The following is a 19,864-nucleotide window of genomic DNA, read 5'->3' as shown; positions in this document are numbered from 1 at the left end:
GAAGGAAAAGCAATGTTTTTCAATTATGGCGAAAACGAACCTGTTGGTGTTATTAGTATATGTCTTTGTAAGACTAATGATTAAGAACAAATTCCTAGAACACATCCTCAAGAAAAAAGTATTTCTAACTGTGTTTTAAACAGTTCTTTTAGTTCTACTGAATCTTTGGTAAAAAATACTCTGTGTTGTAGAACAAGCTGTCCTGAAAAGTACAAGACAACTATTGAAAAATGCGCTGAAACTAGATCTGACAAAGATATAATAAAGAACAACCTCTTGCCTATACTAAATTTTTATAGGCCACTTACGTATAGTATAGTCTAGTACAGTTATATTTAAGGTCAATATATTAAAATTTCCCAATAAAAGACGATCATTGGAATAAAAACCAATCACATACATTGGATTTAGTTCGCTACTTGATTATTTGAGGCTAGTCTCTTACTATTTCAAAGAAGAAAAAGCCGTAGGCTTTTTCCTGTTTGTAATCATCCGGGTTGCAGCGGTAGCTAGCAACCTAGTAGGAGACGATCATGCCCTATAGTAAATACTAAAGTAACCCATAACTCCTGAAAAAATATTCAGATCAAATTTACATTAAAAGACGATCACTGAAATAACAAACCATTCCATACATTGGACTTAGTTAGCTACTTGATTGTTTGAGTTTCGTCTCTTATACTATTTAAAAGAAGAAAAAGCCGTAAGCTTTTTCCTGTTTGTATTTATAGTTAAAAAACAAACTCAAGTCCAAAGAAACTGAACACTGTGGTTCATTCATATTATCTTCATTATTTTAGCTAGAATGTAAATAAACAAGTTTCTTTTTTAAATTTTAAATTGAAAAGATAGTGTTTTTAATTCAACATATTGAAAGTTCTCCCCGACGGGGAATCGAATCCCTCTCTCCCACGTAACAAGTGGGCATGCTTACCATAAGACTATCGAAGACTTATAAAATAAAGGTTACATATATGATATGATAATAATTTTTTAATCCGGGTTGCAGCGGCAGCTAGCAACCTAGTAAGAGACGATCACGTCCAATATTAAGAAAAATAAAAACCCATAACTCCTAAAAAAGGAGTCAGATCAAAACAAAAAGTTCACCATTAGAATCTGGGTTGCAGCGGTAGCTAGCAACCTAGTAAGAGACGATCACGTCCAATGTTAAGAAATAAAAAAACTCATAGCTCCTAAAAAAGCAGTCAGATCAAAACAAAAGTACACCATTAGAACTGCCTTGTCCGAAACCCCTGCATAGGAAACTTTCTGTCATTTAGCTTGAACAACAAGGGAAATATATTGGCTTGAAAATCAAGAAAATTGACTTTAACCACGTTATTCTCCACAAATGGGATATTTTTTCTCTTTTGTTTCCAGAGATAGCTTGGCACTGGAACATCGTAGAGAGTTGTTCAATAGCTCATTTTAAAGGAAATCTCTAGATCGAGCGCCTTTTGCACTTAATTTTTTTTTAATTAAACATTTTTTACGAAAAACTTAATTTTTTATATACAATATTGATCAATGACGTCATAGTCACTGGATGTAGTTAGTATTACATATAGGCTCGATCATCGAATTTAAGCTGAAACTAAGTAAAGGACAATTATGCCTCCATATATTCACAGTGATGTATAAGATTTCCCATTACATCTGTAAACTGTTCCACAGTTGCTGGTCCATACATTGGAAGCTTTTCACTAAACATGCAACATTTCTTTTGGATATTACTATGAAGTTTTGCGAAAGCATCTCTAGCTGACTTTTCAACCAAATTTTTCTCAATTTACAAAGATCAGCCTGTGCGTTCTTTGCAGCTTGTGTAAACTGCAAAAATATCCATGGTATCCGAGCAATAGTTCGAATATTTCAATTCAAGCTAGAAAAATACCTTAAAATTTTAAAATTAGTTTTATTTTTGGTTAGGTTCTAACTACCCGATGTAGGATTGACTATAGTTTCAGACCAAAAAATTCAATTTTTTAATATATATTTTATTTTTCTGTTTAGAATCGCTAAAGTTATTATGTAAACTGCAAAAATATTTATGATATCTGAGCAATAATTTATAATTGTACCGGGAGCAAAATGCGATATATTTAAAATACAAGATGCTTTCCTTCTAAAGATGATTTAGACAGAAATTAAAATTCCCCTAATTGAGTTAAATACCGCTTCCAAGAGTCTAAATTCTTAATCAGAAAAAAGAGAAATTGCATTCTAGCTTCAGTCAAACAACGACGCTAGTCGTTCCAATTTCGCTAAGATAATTAGTAACAAAAAAAATACTATGCACAAAATTTCTAAGTAAGTTTAAATGGTAAGAGCCGTGTGAAACCTTGAATCATCAGAAATATTTAATAGAATTTATTGGACGAAAGGTTCGCATCCTTTGACCACTCGGGCCAATTATTAGCCAGTTCTTACAGCGCAGGACTGAAGAGCTACCTTTGATAGTGGGGTAGAAGTGCTTTTTGAGATTATTCGTAAATCAGAGTCAGGCACTCTCTCGCAATATGGACAGCACTATTACAAATATCGCAGCTTATTATTTTAGGATTGTTGCCGCAGTTGTGCTTTTAGATAATCTTAAAATGTAATGTTTTGTGCTTAGTGAGTTTGGGTGTTTCATGTGTTCGGGGCACAGTGGAGTTATAACTTGAAAATAAATTGGGGGATTGCTGATCTCCCTTGAAGTTTAGGTTCGCGTTTGAATTACCTAGGCTATTTATTTTTGCTTTACTATGATTAGCGACCATCGTATCAACTTAGATCAATCGCTCTACCTCCTGACCTGCAAGATCCAACGTCTGAATATTTTTGGACATTACCACTCTATATAGTTTTGGGGGTAGCCCTTGCAAAAAGGTATTTAGTATGACTTTTTCATACAGTTGCCCCGAACCACTTCCGTATTTTGCCTCTACTGAAATGCGTATATTATCAAGGTATTCACTTATATTCTGTGAAAAGTAAAAGATCACTGTTCCTTGTTTTAATTTGTTTATGGAACTGGTGTCTAGAAACCTATCTTTGAATGCTTTTAACAAGTTATCAACCGTATTTATTGGCAAGTTGGCGTTATTGCCTATGGTATGTTGTGTCTGTTTTAGGAAGGCTTAAGGCCTGACCTTTTAATAGTAGTAGGAGCATGTCGATTAACGCTCCTAGGTCTGTTTTTGTTAGTTGTACAAACCGGGTCAATTGGATATTAAATTCGTCAATATCTGATTGACCATTGTACTCCGGGATATATTTCGCTATTTCTATATTTTTCGTGATTAACTTTTGCACTATTAATAAGTCATTAAGGTTGTCCGACATATTTTTTTTGCGTTTTAATCAACGTAAAATAAATTTTATTTTTTTACTTAACCTATTTTGGGGGAGGCTATTATCTCCTGAGATATACATTCTCATAGGAGAATGTATTCTCCTATGAGAGCACATCAATTTTCAGCCTTCACCAAAATGTCAAAAGAATCTAGTTCTAAAATATCACAAGCATGTATGCTAACTTCCTAAGACAAACAGTGTTGTCAAAATAGAGTCAAATAAACTCAATCATGCGAAAAGAATTCTATTAGGATGATGATGCTGTATATACATAAATGCTAAAAGAATCAAGAAAGAATTTAAACTTCAAAAACAAATGAACTGAGTGCTAAGGAATCATTGGAGTAAATTGTAAACGGCCTTGACTATACAATTTGCGCTAATACCGTACTTCTCAAGAAGGGCCTCAGGGGGACCAGATCGTGGAACCTCATTGACTGCTAGACGTTTGACAGTAATGTTTGTATCAGTCGACAGGGCAGAAGCTACTGCTTCACCAATACCACCCTCTGGATAATGATCTTCAACAGTGAGTATCTTGCCACCAACCCGCAGAGCATGAGCTCGAATGGTGTTGGCATCCAAGGGTTTAATGGTGAAAGGATCGATGACACACCTATGGATGCCATTACTGGCCAGGGTATCAGCCGCCTTCAGACCTTTGTGCATAGTTATACCCGCTCCAATAAGGACAACCTTGTCACCAGGGTTCTCTCGGACTACCTTGGCTCTACCCACTTGGAATTGTTCTTCGTTATCATAAATAACAACGGTGGCTGGCCTAGATGTCCTAATGAAACAAATACCTCTTGTGTTGGCTGCCAGTTCACAGGCTCGTTCGCAGCTCATAGCATCACTGGGATAGAATACAGTGCAACCAGGGATAGTCCTAAACATAGCCAAATCTTCAAGCGCCATTTGACTCGGCCCATCTTCACCAATACTCACACCAGCATGTGATCCGATACAGTTGATGTTTGTCTGAGAAATGGCACCCATTCTGAGCTGATCAAAAGCGCGGGTGAAAAATGCAGCAAAAGTAGAACAGAATGCAACAGTTCGGTTACGACAAGCTGCACCAATAGCAACTCCAACTAAATTTTGTTCGGCAATGTAGCATTCAATGTAAATATCAGTGGAAACCTTCTTGATCTTTTCAGAATAAGTAGAATTCTTTGTATCACCGTCCAAGCCAATGACCCGGGAGTTGTTCTGTGCAAGTTTCATCAAAGCAGTACCGTAAGCAACCCGAGTGGCAACTGTCTCACCTTTTTTGTAAATCGGTGCTGAAGATAGACGAATGCTTGTAATGCTAACGACTGGGGCATCTTCAACCGGAGACTCAGCAATTGGGGCAGGAACATTGCTGCTAGCTATACGCTCTTCAATATTCTTAACAATGCTAGCTGCCTCGTCACCTAAAGGTTTTCCAAGGCAATTTTCATGATCAGCCACCCCATCCAGTCCATGACCTTTGAAGGTTTTGGCAATGATGGCAGTTGGTTTTCCTTTAGTTGCTGCTGCTTCGTCAAAAGCCTGTACTATCTCTTCAATGTTGTGGCCGTCAATAACAATAGCATGAAATCCAAATGCATCTGCTCTTTTTCTGTAGCTCTCGACATCATGTTGCAAAGCCATTGGCTCAGACTGTCCGAGACGATTAACATCAAAAATAGCAACACGATTATCGAGCTTGTAATGACCAGCAAAATGCATTGCTTCCCAAATGGATCCTTCAGCAGACTCTCCATCTCCAATCAAGCAGTAGCTTCTATAGGAAGCCTTGTCAATATTTTTTCCAACATATGCCATACCAACAGCTACACTAAGTCCTTGACGAAGGGATCCAGTGGCAACATCTATGAAATTCAAACGTGGGGTTGGATGACCCTCCAAATCACTATCGATTTTCCTCAAGTTCATTAGTTCACTCTTTGGGAAAAGTCCAGCTTCAGCCCATGCTGCATAGAGTATAGGCACAGCATGCCCTTTTGAGAGTATAAACCTATCTGAAGAAGGATCCTTTGGAGAAGAGACTTTGTACTTTATTGCATGAAAAAAAAAGAACAGACAAAATATCTGCCATGGATGCACATGATGAGGGATGCCCAGATTTGCTAGCGCTTGTGGCTAAAATAGACTGAACTCTCAGTCTATCAGCAATAATTTGGAGTTGTTTCGACTTTTCAGATTCCATTTTGGACATTTTCTTCCTAATAACTTTGATAACTTCAAGATCCGTCACTTTTTCTTTTATTGGATCACTTGTGAGACTAGTTGAAATTATTTTCGTTTTAATTGTTTCTAGGAAATCTTTATCATTTCTGGGACATATTCTACCTTTTCCTTTTTCTTATTTTCAACTACTTTGGAAAATAATCCTCTTATAGTGCCAATACACTTTTCAGCAATTATACCAATATCATCCAAAACTGGCACATTCTTTTTCCTTTCTAAGTAATATAATACTCCCAAAGTTGCAACAGTGTAAAACACTGGAGTTAAATGAAATATAAATTTCATTCTGTAAAATTATTAATACCCATAAAACGACGTGTCAAGTATCAAGACCCTATCAAAAATCAAAACTAATATAAAAATTTTCAGGTGCTTTTCTAGTTTTAACTAAAATATTAAAATTATTGCTCCTACACCATAAATATTTTTGCAGTTTACATAATGACTTTAGCGATCCATGATATAAAATTATTTTCATTAAAATTTTCAGCAATTACTCTAGTTTCAATTCACCAATTATTTTTTTTTATCCGGGTTGCAGCGGTAGCTAGCAACCTAGTAAGAGACGATCATGCCCAATAGTAAAAAATAAAATATTCCATAACTTCTAAAACTAGAATCAGATCAAAAACAAAGTTCACTCTTAGAACCGCATTTTCCAGTACCCCTATATAGGAACCTTCCATTGGCTTGAAAAACAAGGAAAATATATTGGCTGAAAATCAAGAAAAATGGCTAAAACCACATTGTTCCGCATCGACAACAGGTTTTTTTTCCGTTTTTCCCCTCAGCTAGCTGGGCACTAGAAAGCTGTATTATAATGGCTCATTTTAAAGAAAACTGATGTATTTAAAAATCTGTCATAATTAACAAAAATAATTATACTAAAGAACGACCTCTTGCCTATACTAAATTTTATACGCCAATTAATTATAGTATAGGTTAGTAATTCCAAAGATAGCTTGGCACTGGAACATCGTAGAGAGGTGTTCAATTGTTACATTAAAAGTTATAATAAATCTGGGTTGCAGCGGTTGCTAGCAACCTAGTAAGAAACGATCCCGTCCAATGTTAAGAAATATAAAAACCCATAGCTCCTAAAAAGGAGTCAGATCAAAACAAAAAGTACACCATTAGAACTGCCCTGTCCGAAAGCCCTGTATAGGAAACTTTCTGTCATTTGGCTTGAACAGCAAGGGAATAGTATATGCAAGAGGTCCTTCTTTAATATAATCTCTTTTAGAAATAATTTATTTTAGTTACAAAAGATTTTTAACCCAATTAATTTCCTTTAAAATGAGCCATTGAAGAACTCTCTAAGATGTTCCAGTGCCAAGCTATCTGTGGAAAAGAAAAAAAGAAAAAAGAAAAAGAGAAAAAAGAAAAAAAGATGCCGTTTAGGCAGAATGTTGTAGTAGCTGCCACTTTTCTTGATTTTCAAGCCAATATATTTCCCTTGCTGTTCAAGCCAAGGGACAGAAAGTTTCCTATATAGGGGTTTCGGACAAGGCGGTTCTAATAGTGTACTTTTTATTTTGATTTGACTCCTTTTTTAGGAGCTTTGGGTTTTTATATTTCTTAACATTGGACGTGATCTTCTCTTACTAGGTTACTAGCTACCGCTGCAACCCAGATTATAAGATTACTTATAATACCATGTAAGTCTCTGCTTTAATCCTTTCTTTTCAAGAATGAATTAATTACTATTAGGTCGCTAGAGCCCGTTCTTTATCTTTTTAATACATGCTTTTTATAATGGAATTACGTCAAAAATGAATGCAATATTTATACACGTTTATCTTTCGACAAGATAGTTTTATTTTATTTTACTTCTCAGTTTAGGATCGCTAAAGTTATTATTTAACTGCAAAAATATTTATGGTGTCTTTGCAGTAATATCAATTTTTAAATTCAAACTAGAAAAATACCTGAAAATTTTAAAATTAGTTTCACTTATTACGTCATATAAGACGTAATAAAAGAATGCAATATTTATACACACACGTATATCTCTGCACAAGATAATTCTATTTTATTTTAGTTTTCAGTCCAGGATCGCTAAAGTTATTATATAAACTGCAAAAATATTTATGGTGTCGGAGCAATAATTTTTAATTTTTTAATTAGAACTAGAAAAATATCCAAAAATTTAAAAATTAGTTTTGTTTTTTGCTAAGTTCTAACTGCACTATTAAGGGCTAGATGTCGTTCTTTACGATAATTTTTTTCTGTAGTTCTCTTTCCTCAAAGTAAATATTTGGATTACTTTACTCTTATATTTTTCTCTTTTGCACCTCCTTCTTTTTGTTCACTTGAGACCATTTTTTTCAATTTTAAAACTCAATACATTTGTCAATTTAAAATCATGTTTTAATTAGCAGGAAACTATCAAAAAAACAAAGTGATTTAAAAATTTTCAGGTATTTTTCTGGTTTTAATAAAAAAATTAAAATTATTCATCAGACATCATAAATATTTTTGCAGTTTACATAATAGCTCTAGCAATCCTGAACTGAGAACTAAAATAAAATTTAATTATCTTGTCGAAAGATGAACGTTTATAAATATTGCATAAAAGAACTTAAATAGTGCAGTTAGAACTTAGCAAAAAACAAAACTAATTTTTAAATTTTATACAACAGAATTATTCCAATTAACAAAATTTGTCATTGACATGAAAATAATAAAGAATTTTTTCCGTACTGAGGTTGAAATTTTGGTGCTTCGAGTAACATCCATCGAACAAGGATGTTAGCCAGCCGAGGCAGACCTGGAAGAGGTAATTGGACTTACCTTTGATCCTTTAGCCCGTCTGGATGTTCTGCATACTCTTGAAAAAAGAATAAGCAGTTTCCTTTTGGATTATTTCACAAAATAAAATCCAAGTTTTTTATTTTTTTAAGATTTTAAAAATAACAAAATTATTATTAAAAATAATTGACACAGGTCACATTAAATGCTTAAATTCACTAAAGCGAATATATATATATATATATATATATATATATATATATATATATATATATATATATATATATATATATATATATATATATATATATATATATATATATATATATATATATATATATATATATATATATATATATATATATATATATATATATATATATATATATATATATATATATATATGACAGAAATTGTGAAATACGTACATGATCCAGCATTCAATTAGTTTGACTTGCGAAATATATATCCTGCAGAATTCGTCGAGAAGTCAATTATCTTTCAATTTTGCTGAGAAGTTCACTCAGAATTGCTGTTAGCCGTGTCATTATTAACGGCGACTTAGCTAACTGCACGCTTTGAGTCAGCGTGGAAAAAGTAATTGATTCTTAAACAGGTACGTTGTTATATTTCAAGTAACTAGTAATTACCATCAAGATGACGGAATCAACGGAAGTCCAGCTACAGATTTTAAAGAAATTAAATGAAACGTCAATAGAGCTTAAAAACCTGGATCCCCTGTGCGAAAATGTAGAAATATTATCTATAAAATTTTCGTCAATTTCGGAATCTCTAGTTCGTTCCCTAATGTAATTATAAACTAGAAAAAACCTATGGCTTTTTCATAATCGTTGGAATAGTAAGAGACAACCTGGCTACAATCTACGATCATGACATCATTAATCAATCTTTAACATGACTTAATGAAAAATGCACCATCATTTTCACCGTATCAGAAAACCTTACTGTAGAGGTTCCAAACTCCTATCTGCAAAAATGTGGAATTTGGTATTTTTAGCAAAATTCCTTAGAAAAATCAAATATCTTTGAAAAGACTACAATATAAAAAGACAAGTGATAAAAGTGAAGACAAGTGATAAAAAGGACTAAAATTCAGTTTTTTAAAAAGTGATTCTATTTTTTTATTATTATAAAAAAAGCACTAGAACTTTTAATTTCTGTTCAAATAAGCCATCTCGTAAAACTCTAGGACCTCTGGGTCGATCTGATCACCCTTGGTAAAAAAGAAAAAAGGCAAATAAACACGCATCCGTGATCTTTCTTCTTGCAAAAAATACAAACTTCTACATTTGTGCAGATAGGAGCTCGAAACCTCTACAGCAAGGTTCTCTGATACACTGAAACTGATTGTGTGCTTTTCATTAAGATTCTAATAATTTTAGGGGAAGTTTTGCTCTTTTTTGAAAATAATGCCAATTTTCTCAGGCTCTTAACTGTTGATGGATATGAGTAAACTTGATGAAAATTATATATTTTAAATCAGCATAAAAATTCAATTCCTTTGATATATTTATTGATACCAAATTTCCATTTCTTAGAGTTTCGGTTACTATTGAGACGAGTCACTCTTCTTATAACACTTTTTTCAAAGCTTTGAAGAAAAGCAAAAAAGGCTAAATACCCCTAACTACGCTTAAAAGCTATTTTAAAAAGAAACTCTTTGGAGATTTCCATGGAAATGACCATAGCAGAAGCTTTGAACCTGGGTGGGGATCAAAGAGGAGTCTTTGAGTATTTTGACCACAGGGAATTATTGTTGTGACTTTCTTAAATTTGATAATTTTTGTGAGCATTTGGAAATCAAAGCTTAAACTCAATAACTGATACTAAGTCTTCAAACATTTTGCTTGGCTTAAAAGTGACGAACAAGGAAGAAAATATCAACATCTTCCTGGAGATACGTCAGTCTGCATATTATTTCATTTATTTACATTTAAAACGAATGAGCTTTTCATTTTTTACCTAAGAAAATAGCTGGCACTTCATGTTTCTTCATACCGAATAAACCATTAAGTGTTTTCTGTTTCATTGTAATTTAAGTGTTCTCATGTGAAGGGTTCATCATGCATTTTTCAATTTGATAAATTTACTCCTTTTAGATGCAGTTGATAATTTAGCTGATATTAGGTATTTATGAGTTTATAATTTGGAATGAATCTCCCCCCCCCCAAAAAAAAAAAATGAATAATATCCAAAAGAGCAGCCAAAAGCAATAAAAAAAAGCAGCAGTTCAGCCTTAGCCTGCATGATATATTCTGTAAAGAAGCGAAAAAAAATTTAAATAAATTTTTTTAAATTGCTAAATTGCATTATTTTTTTTTATAGTTCATAAAAAGCGTTCACATAGTTAATATTCAAAGAGTTAATAGTTGACGAATCTACCTATAAATCTTGATAGAAGGTCTTGGTCCTTATAGCAAAGTACAAGGACTCCAAAGATGCTTCGTTTCTACCAGATTTCTACTTCTCTTGGTGAATAACTAATAAGACCAGTTTCCAGCCAGCGACTTGTGAAGTTTTGAACTCATGAATAGGCCCGAATCTGATGTAAATTTAAGCTCTGATCTGAGAAAGACTGATGAAAACATTTATGTTTGCGGTCAACATTGATCGCGCCGGTGGCACGCCACCGACATCTTATCGGTGGCACACCACCGACATCTTATCGGCGGCGTGGCGGCAGCGCGCTGTTCTTGGTCCCACCGCCGCCGGTCTTCCCTAATCGGTGCTGTGCCGGGGTCAAATTTCAAGGTCACTTGCTTGTTTGATTCACACACTTCGAATGTTATATGGTGAGTGAATGCCCGTGAATAGTTCAAAGGATTCGTTGGAGCCAGCTCACCTATTCCCTGCAATTTTAGGGACAACCTGGCAGGTACACCGGCATTACTGTTTAGACGGAGAAAGCTCCCCTCTTGCGTCGAATATGGTAGTTTACTTTGGATAATTATATTTTATTTTGAAAAGCTAAGACACTGAAAAATCTCCTTCTCTAAAAGCACTGTTCTGCAAAGTTAAATTTTGATTTTAAGATTCGGGCTTAAGGAAGTGGTAGCCCTTCTTATAGTTAGAATAACGCTAGATATTGTTTTAAGAACGAACAGCAATTAAATAAAGAGTACAAGTTTTTCTTAAATGGAATTAAAGAGTGATATTAACACCCAAAACCAATTGAAAATACCGTATTCTGTAAATTACGTGAGCTACTCCCTCCTTAACTCCCGTTCTTCAAGCAAAAGTTTGAACTTCTGTTCCCAATGCTTAACGAATGACTGCTCAAATACAAATAAATTGGAATTGGATAAAAAATATTTTTCACAATACCACAAGAAATGAAGTTCTTATTAATGAGCATGATTCTTCAAACGATAAGTCTTCAGTTCAATTTTTTTAAAAAGACAATCAGGTAATATGCACATAGTAAATACACATTTCTTATAAAAATGTTTTGCTACGAGGTTATATTAATATCTTGACCAGCACTCTATATTGTGTCCTAAACAATTTAGATTCTGTAGTGGCTATACTACAGAGCAAGTTATAATTCACTTTAAAAGTATTGCAAATTCAGCTCATGATCTTGAGCAAAAGTTTGTGCTGTTTTCTTCGATATTATTAAGACTTTAACACTATAAGCCATAGGATTTTGCATAGTAAGAGCCAGTTTTAAGGGATACACAAACATCTCAAGTTTTTTTTTTAAAGTTCCGTATTATATTGAATCCAGCTGTATTGACAATAATCTGTCATCAAAGCTGTGTATTGAATGTGGCTTACCCCAAGGTTCTGTCCTTGGACCTTTACTTTTCTCAGTTTTGGTGAACAAGCTATGGTATGTTTTTTTTAGCAATATCAATTTAAACCCTGGGGATTTAGGTTCATGGAATGAGAAAAGTAGCACTGATAGAGCTTGCAGTGTTATCATTTAACCAAATTTCTACTTGGCTTCGGGTGAACTGATTAAGGTAAAATCCAAAAAAATCAAGCATTTTTTTATATTTTCGAAGAATAATCGCTTAGACCCATGGATACAAGGAACGTATTCTAGTGGGGTGGGGGAGCTAACTTGAAGTAAAAATCAGTCCGATACGTGGGTGCGCTGGCGATGAAATGTTAATATTTAATGACTATATTGTGTCAGAGTTCCGAATTCTATATAACATTGTGGGTATTGCGTAAACTGGTACATTTATTCACATTTCTGTACCTTTTTCACTTTATTTCTCTATTATTTATCCTAAATTTTTTTAAATGTGGATTGGATGATAGAATTCCCAATCTATATAATAACATTCTGAAATTTTTGAATATAGATTGGAATATATTTACCATATATACAAATCCTTTTAAAATTCCTTTTTAATCCTTTTTAAATTTGTTTTCTTTTTTTAATAAAGGATTTTCTCAGCAGCAACATGCCATTACCCAATAACTGCATTATTTGCATTCGTCAGTGTTTTCAGGAGAGTACTATGAAATTCTACTTCAAAGGCCAGGAATCTTAGGGTGCCTTCTTCATATACAGAATATTTTCTCTTCGTTTTGGCTTTAATATCATTCTTTACTCTCATTTGAAAACCTTTTTTTTCTTGAATAGCTTTAAACTGGATTAGAAGATCAGAAGAATCAGTGATGGGGTACTGATCTAAGTTTATCTCAATTGGTCTGTTAGCAGTCAGGTTAAGCAGGTGCTTGGAAAATAAGTTCATTTGAAATTACAGGTCAGGGTTGCCACCGTCAGTAGGATTTTACTAGATCTAGTAAAAAAAAAATCTAGTAAATTTAGAGGATCTAGTAAATTTTCCGAAATCTAGTAAAAGAATTTGTAAAAAATCATGGTTTATAGTAAACAAAACTTTTTACTTTTCATGAATTCAGGGAAAACAACTATCGTCAAAATATGACAATTTAGAGTTTTTGTTTATTTGTTTAACGATTTTCATTTTTGCCTGTCTGTCTCAGAGACAGACAAGCAGTCACCTATTTTCATAATCAGATACTTCACTTCTGGCGTCTAAAGGTCGACAAAATCAGCTTTCTGTGTATCAAATCTTACCAACTAAAAATGAAGCTATAATGACACTTTGATTTGTGATGATTGGGAATCGATCATAATAAAAAAAAAAAACAACCACCCAAGGTGATCAGGTGAATCTCCTCAGTTGGAAAATTTTTATTGAGTAAAAAGGAGCCTGCTGAGAGAAATTAAAAGTAAGCAAAAATGGAACATTATATATATATATATATATATATATATATATATATATATATATATATATATATATATATATATATATATATATATATATATACTATAAGAAGGGCTACTCAATAAAAATTTTCAAACTGAGGAGTTTCACCTAATCACCTTGGGTGGTTGGTTTATTTTTTATTCTGATAGATTCCCAATATATATATATATATATATATATATATATATATATATATATATATATATATATATATATATATATATATATATATATGCGCTATGAAAATGAAAGAAAATATATATATATGCTATGAAATATATATATACATAGCATATATATATGAAATATATATATACATAGCATATATATATGCTATGAAAGCATATATCCTGCTATGAAAATAAAAGAAAAAGGAAAAGAGAAAAAAAGAAGAAAAAAGATTGTGAAAATCGTATTGATTATCCTCCTATAGTAAAAATCGATGCTTGATGGTACAGATTATTTTTTTAATCATTTAGTAAGAACAGATGCGATCTAGTAATTTTTTTCTCTCCGAATTAGTAAATTCTTCCGGTTCCGGATGGCAACCCTGTTACAGGTTTTTGGCAGAAGCAATTGCTCTACCTGCAACTCTATCTCGGTTTAGCACATTCCCAAAATGCTATGCCCATCTCTTTTTAACTCCTTCCTTATCACTAATTGTATCCCTTTCCTATCTTAAACTGGGGCAGGTCCACATTTGACTATTCACTCTCAATCTATTAACATCCCGGTTCAATATTTTACTATCATGCCATCTAGCTACATCTTCTGGATCCTCTTCGCTGCTATGCAGTATTCACGAAATCCCACATGAATAATGACGTCTTCAGAATCCTTATCTTTAGAAGATCGGAAGAACCAGTTATGGGGTACTGATCTAAGCTTATCTCATAATGTCAGTTAGCAGTCAGATGAAGCAGGTGGTTGGAAAATAAGTTTATTTGAAACTACAGGTTCATGGCAGAAGCCATTGCTCTACCACTGTTTAATTAAAGAGCCATATGCCTTCAATGTGTTACTTTTTATTATGTTTTATTCCGAGCCTCACTGTTTGGAAGGGATGTTCATAGAAACTTTGGAGGGGGCTCTTTCAATTTGAAATTCAAATTACTAATGTCCTTTTTAAGAGACAAAATTTACTTGAGGGCAGCCAGCCCCCCCCCCCCCGCCCAAGACATTCCCTTTTTGCTTTTGTTGAGAATATTCAAAAGGTCCAGTAAATACACGCGCAGGAATGACAAGACCCTCATAGCCTATTTTCTGTTATAGAAAAATATATATTTTTACAATGGAAAAAGATGGGCTTGTTAGATGCAGGTTATGCCATTGGCATGGAACTTTTGAGGATCATTCTCTGAGTCAAAGGAATCGAACACTTTGTTTTGAGAGAGAGGGGGTTGTGATGCCCGGAAATGGACGGGCGAACTTTTTGTCTTTAATCAATTTGAAACCTACAGCTTTGGTTTACTGGGTCAAGGGAAACATAGCGCACAAAATTTTCTGGGGTCATGACCTCCCCCCCAAAAAAAGAGGCCTAAAAGGAGACCAAAAACCTTTTTCCTGGTCAGCTCAAAACTTAAAACGTAAGTTCATTTGGTATGGCAATCCTAATGCATGAGTGAAAATAGAAAAAAAAATATTACCCCCCCCCCCCCAAAAAAAAACAGGAGCCGGATAAAGGACGAGAAAAGGACCACCAAAATTTTTTCGCGGTCACTTCATGTAAAAAGGGTGGTCATAGACTTTAGAGGGGATCACCTTATTGAGAATTGAATGTTCTAGTACCTTATTTGAGAGACTAAAGGCATAGGAGGGCTAACAACCTTCCTTCCATGCCTTTTTCCGCTGCCAGGTCCCTTTAGCTGTTTTGATATTATAAAAAACGTTTGGATTGTCATTTTGTTTAGAAATCAGAAATTCGTTTAGAAAATTACAAAAAAGCGCGGTTGATTGACTAAAAATTTCCAAAAAATGGGTAGGGGGAAGTCAAGTAAACTTAAAATTTTGACTCAGGAGAAGGTAAGGTAAGTGTAAAGGTACTATGTGCATCCAGATCATCCAAATATTACATTTGTAATATTTTTTGAATAGCTTCGGGAATGAACTTTCAGGCACTGTTGGGGAAAGGAAACCGAAAAGTTGGTATAAAGGGATTTCAAATTTTGTGTTTCGAGAGGGAAAGGGGCTAAACAACTTAATTATTTGATCTACCGAAACATTCTGGCACTATAAGCTTTTATGGGGCTTCTAATCTAAGCACAGTCAAGTAGTGAGGCAAATATAAAGACATTATGTGTTGCTAGATTATCAAAATGGCGTATCGGCGATATCTCAGGAACGGCTTAGGGTGTCTTGTCCTAACCCGACTATTATATAAAGAAAGAAATAGAACAAAAAAAGTTGGCAGCTTTTTTCTCTAGTACACTTTTTAGTCAAACCATTCATAATAAATACCCTTTCTACCGTGGAATAACGGTAATAAAGGATAATTAATATCCTTTCTATTCGTTCCTAAGTCCTGTCTGTAGACTCTTGTTCCTTTTCAGCTACTTAAACAGCCACTGAAAAATTTTCCTATAGCACTGCTTAAGTTATTTTGGGCTATTAATTACGATGTTTATCAGATTTAGCTATGCATCCACAGTTTTATCTGCTATCTTTGCGCTCGATGTGATTATTCACTTTAGTTTCTGTTTCTTTTACGTTAAGTCAGTTCATTAAAACTAATTTCTTTTAGTTTTAAATTTGAACCATCAAATGACATTATTTCTTCTCGTCTTAGGGTTTAATATGGATATTTATTTTTCTTTTAAAGTTTTTTTTGGGGATTTTTTTTACAGTATTTCCCGATATAACAGTTCTTATCCAAGTTCTATCATTACAGAAATATTGAAATTTTTTTTAATTTTCGACTGGCTGACCTAGAGGTGCAAATTTGGTGGAAATATGCTAATGGAGGGTAGGAGATACTCTCAATTGTAAGAGGGAAATACCTTACATTTGACCCTTTAGCTGGAAGACCTAGAGTTTTAAAATCGGGGGAAATATGGCATTTGGGGGAAATATGCTAACTTTTAGGAACAGTTTAACCAATCTTGCTTCACCATTGAAACTCATAGGAACGACCCTCTTAAAAATACTTCGGGTGGCCATTTAGCTATTTGTGGTAAATTATGGATTTACTAAGTAGAAGAAGAATAATAACAGAATTGATAATATTTAATTCTGCTTGAAGTTCAGCTAAGGCCTATATGCAGCAAGAGCTCGGGAGGTGCCTCCTCCGTCTCCCTGAAATCCTCTTATATTATTATAATTTTCCTTATAATTTCTTTTGTTTTCTATATGAAATGTTTATTCCTATGCTGTCCAAAAATATCAACCCATTACAAAATTTCGATCTGCTATGAATACGTTCACGCTTCCGGGAACGTAAGTAGTGGGGCCTTCAGTGATTCTATGACAGCCCACCCCCATTGAATCACGATCCGGACTCTTTTTTTTAAGTTCTAGGTATTAGGCTATTCCCTGGGAGCCCTGTTACGTCACGGCAGCCATGGGAAAATTAACATATTGTTGTTGGTTATTACTGTTGGTTGTTGGTTATGTTTGTTGGTTGTGGGTTATGTTTGTTGGTTATGATTAATGGTTGCTGGTTATGGTTGTTGGTCATGTTTGGCGGTTATGTTGGTTAAGTTTGCTGGTTATTAATGTCGATTTTGGTTATGTTTGTTGATTGTTGGTTATGGTTGTGGGCTATGGTTGTTGGTTGTTGGTTATATATGTTTGTTGTTGGTTATGATTATTGGTTATGTTTGTAGGAAGTGATTTTTGGTTATGTTTGTTGGTTTGGATATGGTTTTACACATGTTTGTTGGTTATGTTTGTTGGTTATGTTTGCTGGATATGAGTGTTGGTTATGTTTGATGCTTGTTGGGTATGTGGTTTGTTTCTTGATGATTATTGGTTGTTGGTTTTGATTGTTGGTTATGTTTGCTGGTTATGTGGTTTGTTGGTTATGTTTTCTTGTTGTTGGTTATGTTTGTTGCTTGTTGGTTATGATTGTTGTTTGTTGGTTATGATTCTTGGATTTGGGTTTGGATATATTTGATAATAAATAGAGCTACTAGCCAATACCACCCCTGTTTCTATTCCCCCACGATGTTTTTTTTCAAAACCTTAGTCGTTTGTAAGAAATCATTTCTAACCATGTTTCCAGGTGGTAAAAGCCATTTATATTGTTCGAGAGTCAGTTTCTTTTTAGCGTCTAGAGAGGACTGTTAGGATTAAAATGAACGAAGTGGACAGACAGAAAATTTTAGGTTATCTTGTTACTTTGGAGAAATAGTTAATTTTAGATGATAATTTTAAAAGATTATCAGTGCAGAAGAAAATCTTCACTAGGAGAATGATTGATAATATTATGAGAAATGAATCCCCATCGCTGGACTATTGCCTGAGACTTATGTCTTGCAGCCCCAATGCTTTTACTCAATTTATAGATATATTAATTGAGACGAAACAAAATGATATTGCACGTCTATTTGAAGAATACACAGAGTTTCAGTTACTTCTCCCATTTCTCTAGTGACCTGACAAGTTAAAACTAATAGCACAGAACATTCATTTTCCCCAATCATTTTCTTTTTGGAAGTGAGACATTCAACATCGAAAAGTTTCTTACACATGCCCATTATGCTTGTATACTTTGGGCAGCTGGTCATCCTGTGAGAACTGTACTTTTGCTGTTGACTATAATGCAAAGTGTAAATTATGCAATCCATGTAAATTGCATAGATGATATGAAGTGCAAATTAAAGACTCTAATTTATGTCGTGAAGAGATTTGTAACTCTCATAATAGAGGATTCTTATGGTCCAATTATCACAACAATAAATTTGATCAATGGGGAAATACTTACCCTGGCATGATTGCAAAAAACCCTAAACGTCAGTTCAGTTTATTTTTAAGAGACTGGTATCGTCGTGGCTTTAAATTGTTTTTGGCCTCAATTGCAGGAATAATAAAAGAGTTTGGTTTTTACGACATCGCTGTGAATATACTGACTACTTTGATTATAAGCCCACATACTTTTATTTGGCTGTTACAGAAAGTGATTCCTTATATGAGAACTTTGTATGTAAAATTGCTTCAAATAAGCAAATTGAAACATGTGAATTTTATAAAATGAATCAGAGCAGCATTATTAACTTTATAAAGAGATATAATAAAAATGAAGTTACATTATATTGTAGAAAGTGTGACCCTGTCTTTGCACCTCAAGATGAATACAAGGTGAGTCCTGATGAGCTGTTACCACTTATCATTTCTGATGATTACCCATACGTAAAAGAGGAAATCTAAATAAGGACACAATGTTTTGTATATATATGTGCGAACTTCATATTTCCCTTTTGGGGCACCAAAATTTATATTATAAAGGTAGGAAAGAGTATTTTCAACAAGAAAGTCGTTCAATCAAGGATTGTCGAAATAAATCTTGAGGAATTCTATGTAAGTATGTCCACGACATCGTAAAACAAAATATAATAGTGCATGAAAACCGCAGCTTTTCGTAGATAGATCTTGTACCTGGTTCTAATTTTCAATAATAGATTTTCCGCTCTGCTCAAAAAAATTTTTGATGCGAGGTGTGTAGAATGTATATGGTAGGCCAAGCGGATCAGAATATTCTATATTCTTTCTTGTTTGAAATATGCATAACCAATGCCCGTCTTTACAATTGATGGACAACTATTAACAGTAATAACGGTATGACCAACATGTTGACTATGCTCCAGGAAATCCAAAGGTATGCAATAGGATTTATATTTGGACATGTAATGATCCATATTGAATACTTTGATTATTTGATTCGTGTTCATGGTGCCAAGTCTAATCAAACGCTGCCATCAGGGGTAATTTCCCAATAAATTTGAAAAGATTTAGCAAGATAAATGCTATACTTTCTTCCAATGGCTCGGCAAAGGTAAACTCTAAACGTACATTCCACTTCTGGACAATACTCATATGTTGAGTACGGGAAAAATCCAATAGAATGATGCCATGAGTTTTCACAAACATTTCTTCACGTATACCATTTTTGAATAATTGTGAATCTCGATCTGGGGATTGCATTGTCAATTTATAAAGGGTCCTGTCGGATTTATTAAAGGATAAATTGTAGAGAGGAATTCCATCTACCCTACCTACAAGCGATGAAAGTCCAAACAGTTCAAATTTATGCAAGGAATCTGTCC

At 33.8% G+C, this 19,864-nt stretch overlaps 1 protein-coding gene across 1 annotated transcript; it reads right to left on the bottom strand.

Annotated features, from left to right (window-relative positions):
- Nucleotides 1-3,595: 3,595 nt before the first annotated feature.
- Nucleotides 3,596-19,456, bottom strand: LOC148941103 (transketolase-like protein 2). Its single transcript, XM_089104580.1, has 3 exons — nt 19,346-19,456; nt 10,983-11,201; nt 3,596-5,472 (listed from the first exon to the last, which is right to left on the bottom strand). Exons 1-3 carry the CDS (start codon nt 19,454-19,456, stop codon nt 3,679-3,681), a joined length of 2,124 nt encoding a protein of 707 aa, XP_088960706.1. The 3' UTR covers nt 3,596-3,678.
- Between the last annotated feature and the right edge of the window lie 408 nt (nt 19,457-19,864).

The sequence above is a fragment of the Artemia sp. Qi Xiang Cuo genome, chromosome 18 (assembly GCF_049724085.1).
Source record: "Artemia sp. Qi Xiang Cuo chromosome 18, ASM4972408v1, whole genome shotgun sequence".
In the NCBI taxonomy this organism is placed as follows: Eukaryota; Metazoa; Arthropoda; class Branchiopoda; order Anostraca; family Artemiidae; genus Artemia; species Artemia sp. Qi Xiang Cuo.
This window is presented reverse-complemented; position numbering and strand designations above follow the sequence as displayed.

What these genes read in the sequence shown, in the direction of transcription:
- LOC148941103 (XM_089104580.1), bottom strand. Translation starts at nt 19,456, where the DNA reads ATGGATCATTACATGTCCAAATATAAATCCTATTGCATACCTTTGGAT. An exon ending in TTAATAGTTGTCCATCAATT is followed by an intron (nt 11,202 to 19,345) that starts GTAAAGACGGGC and finishes CTAAAATTGCAG; the next exon opens with GGAATAGGTGAGCTGGCTCC. An exon ending in GTGCCACCGATAAGATGTCG is followed by an intron (nt 5,473 to 10,982) that starts GTGGCGTGCCAC and finishes AGTCTATTTTAG; the next exon opens with CCACAAGCGCTAGCAAATCT.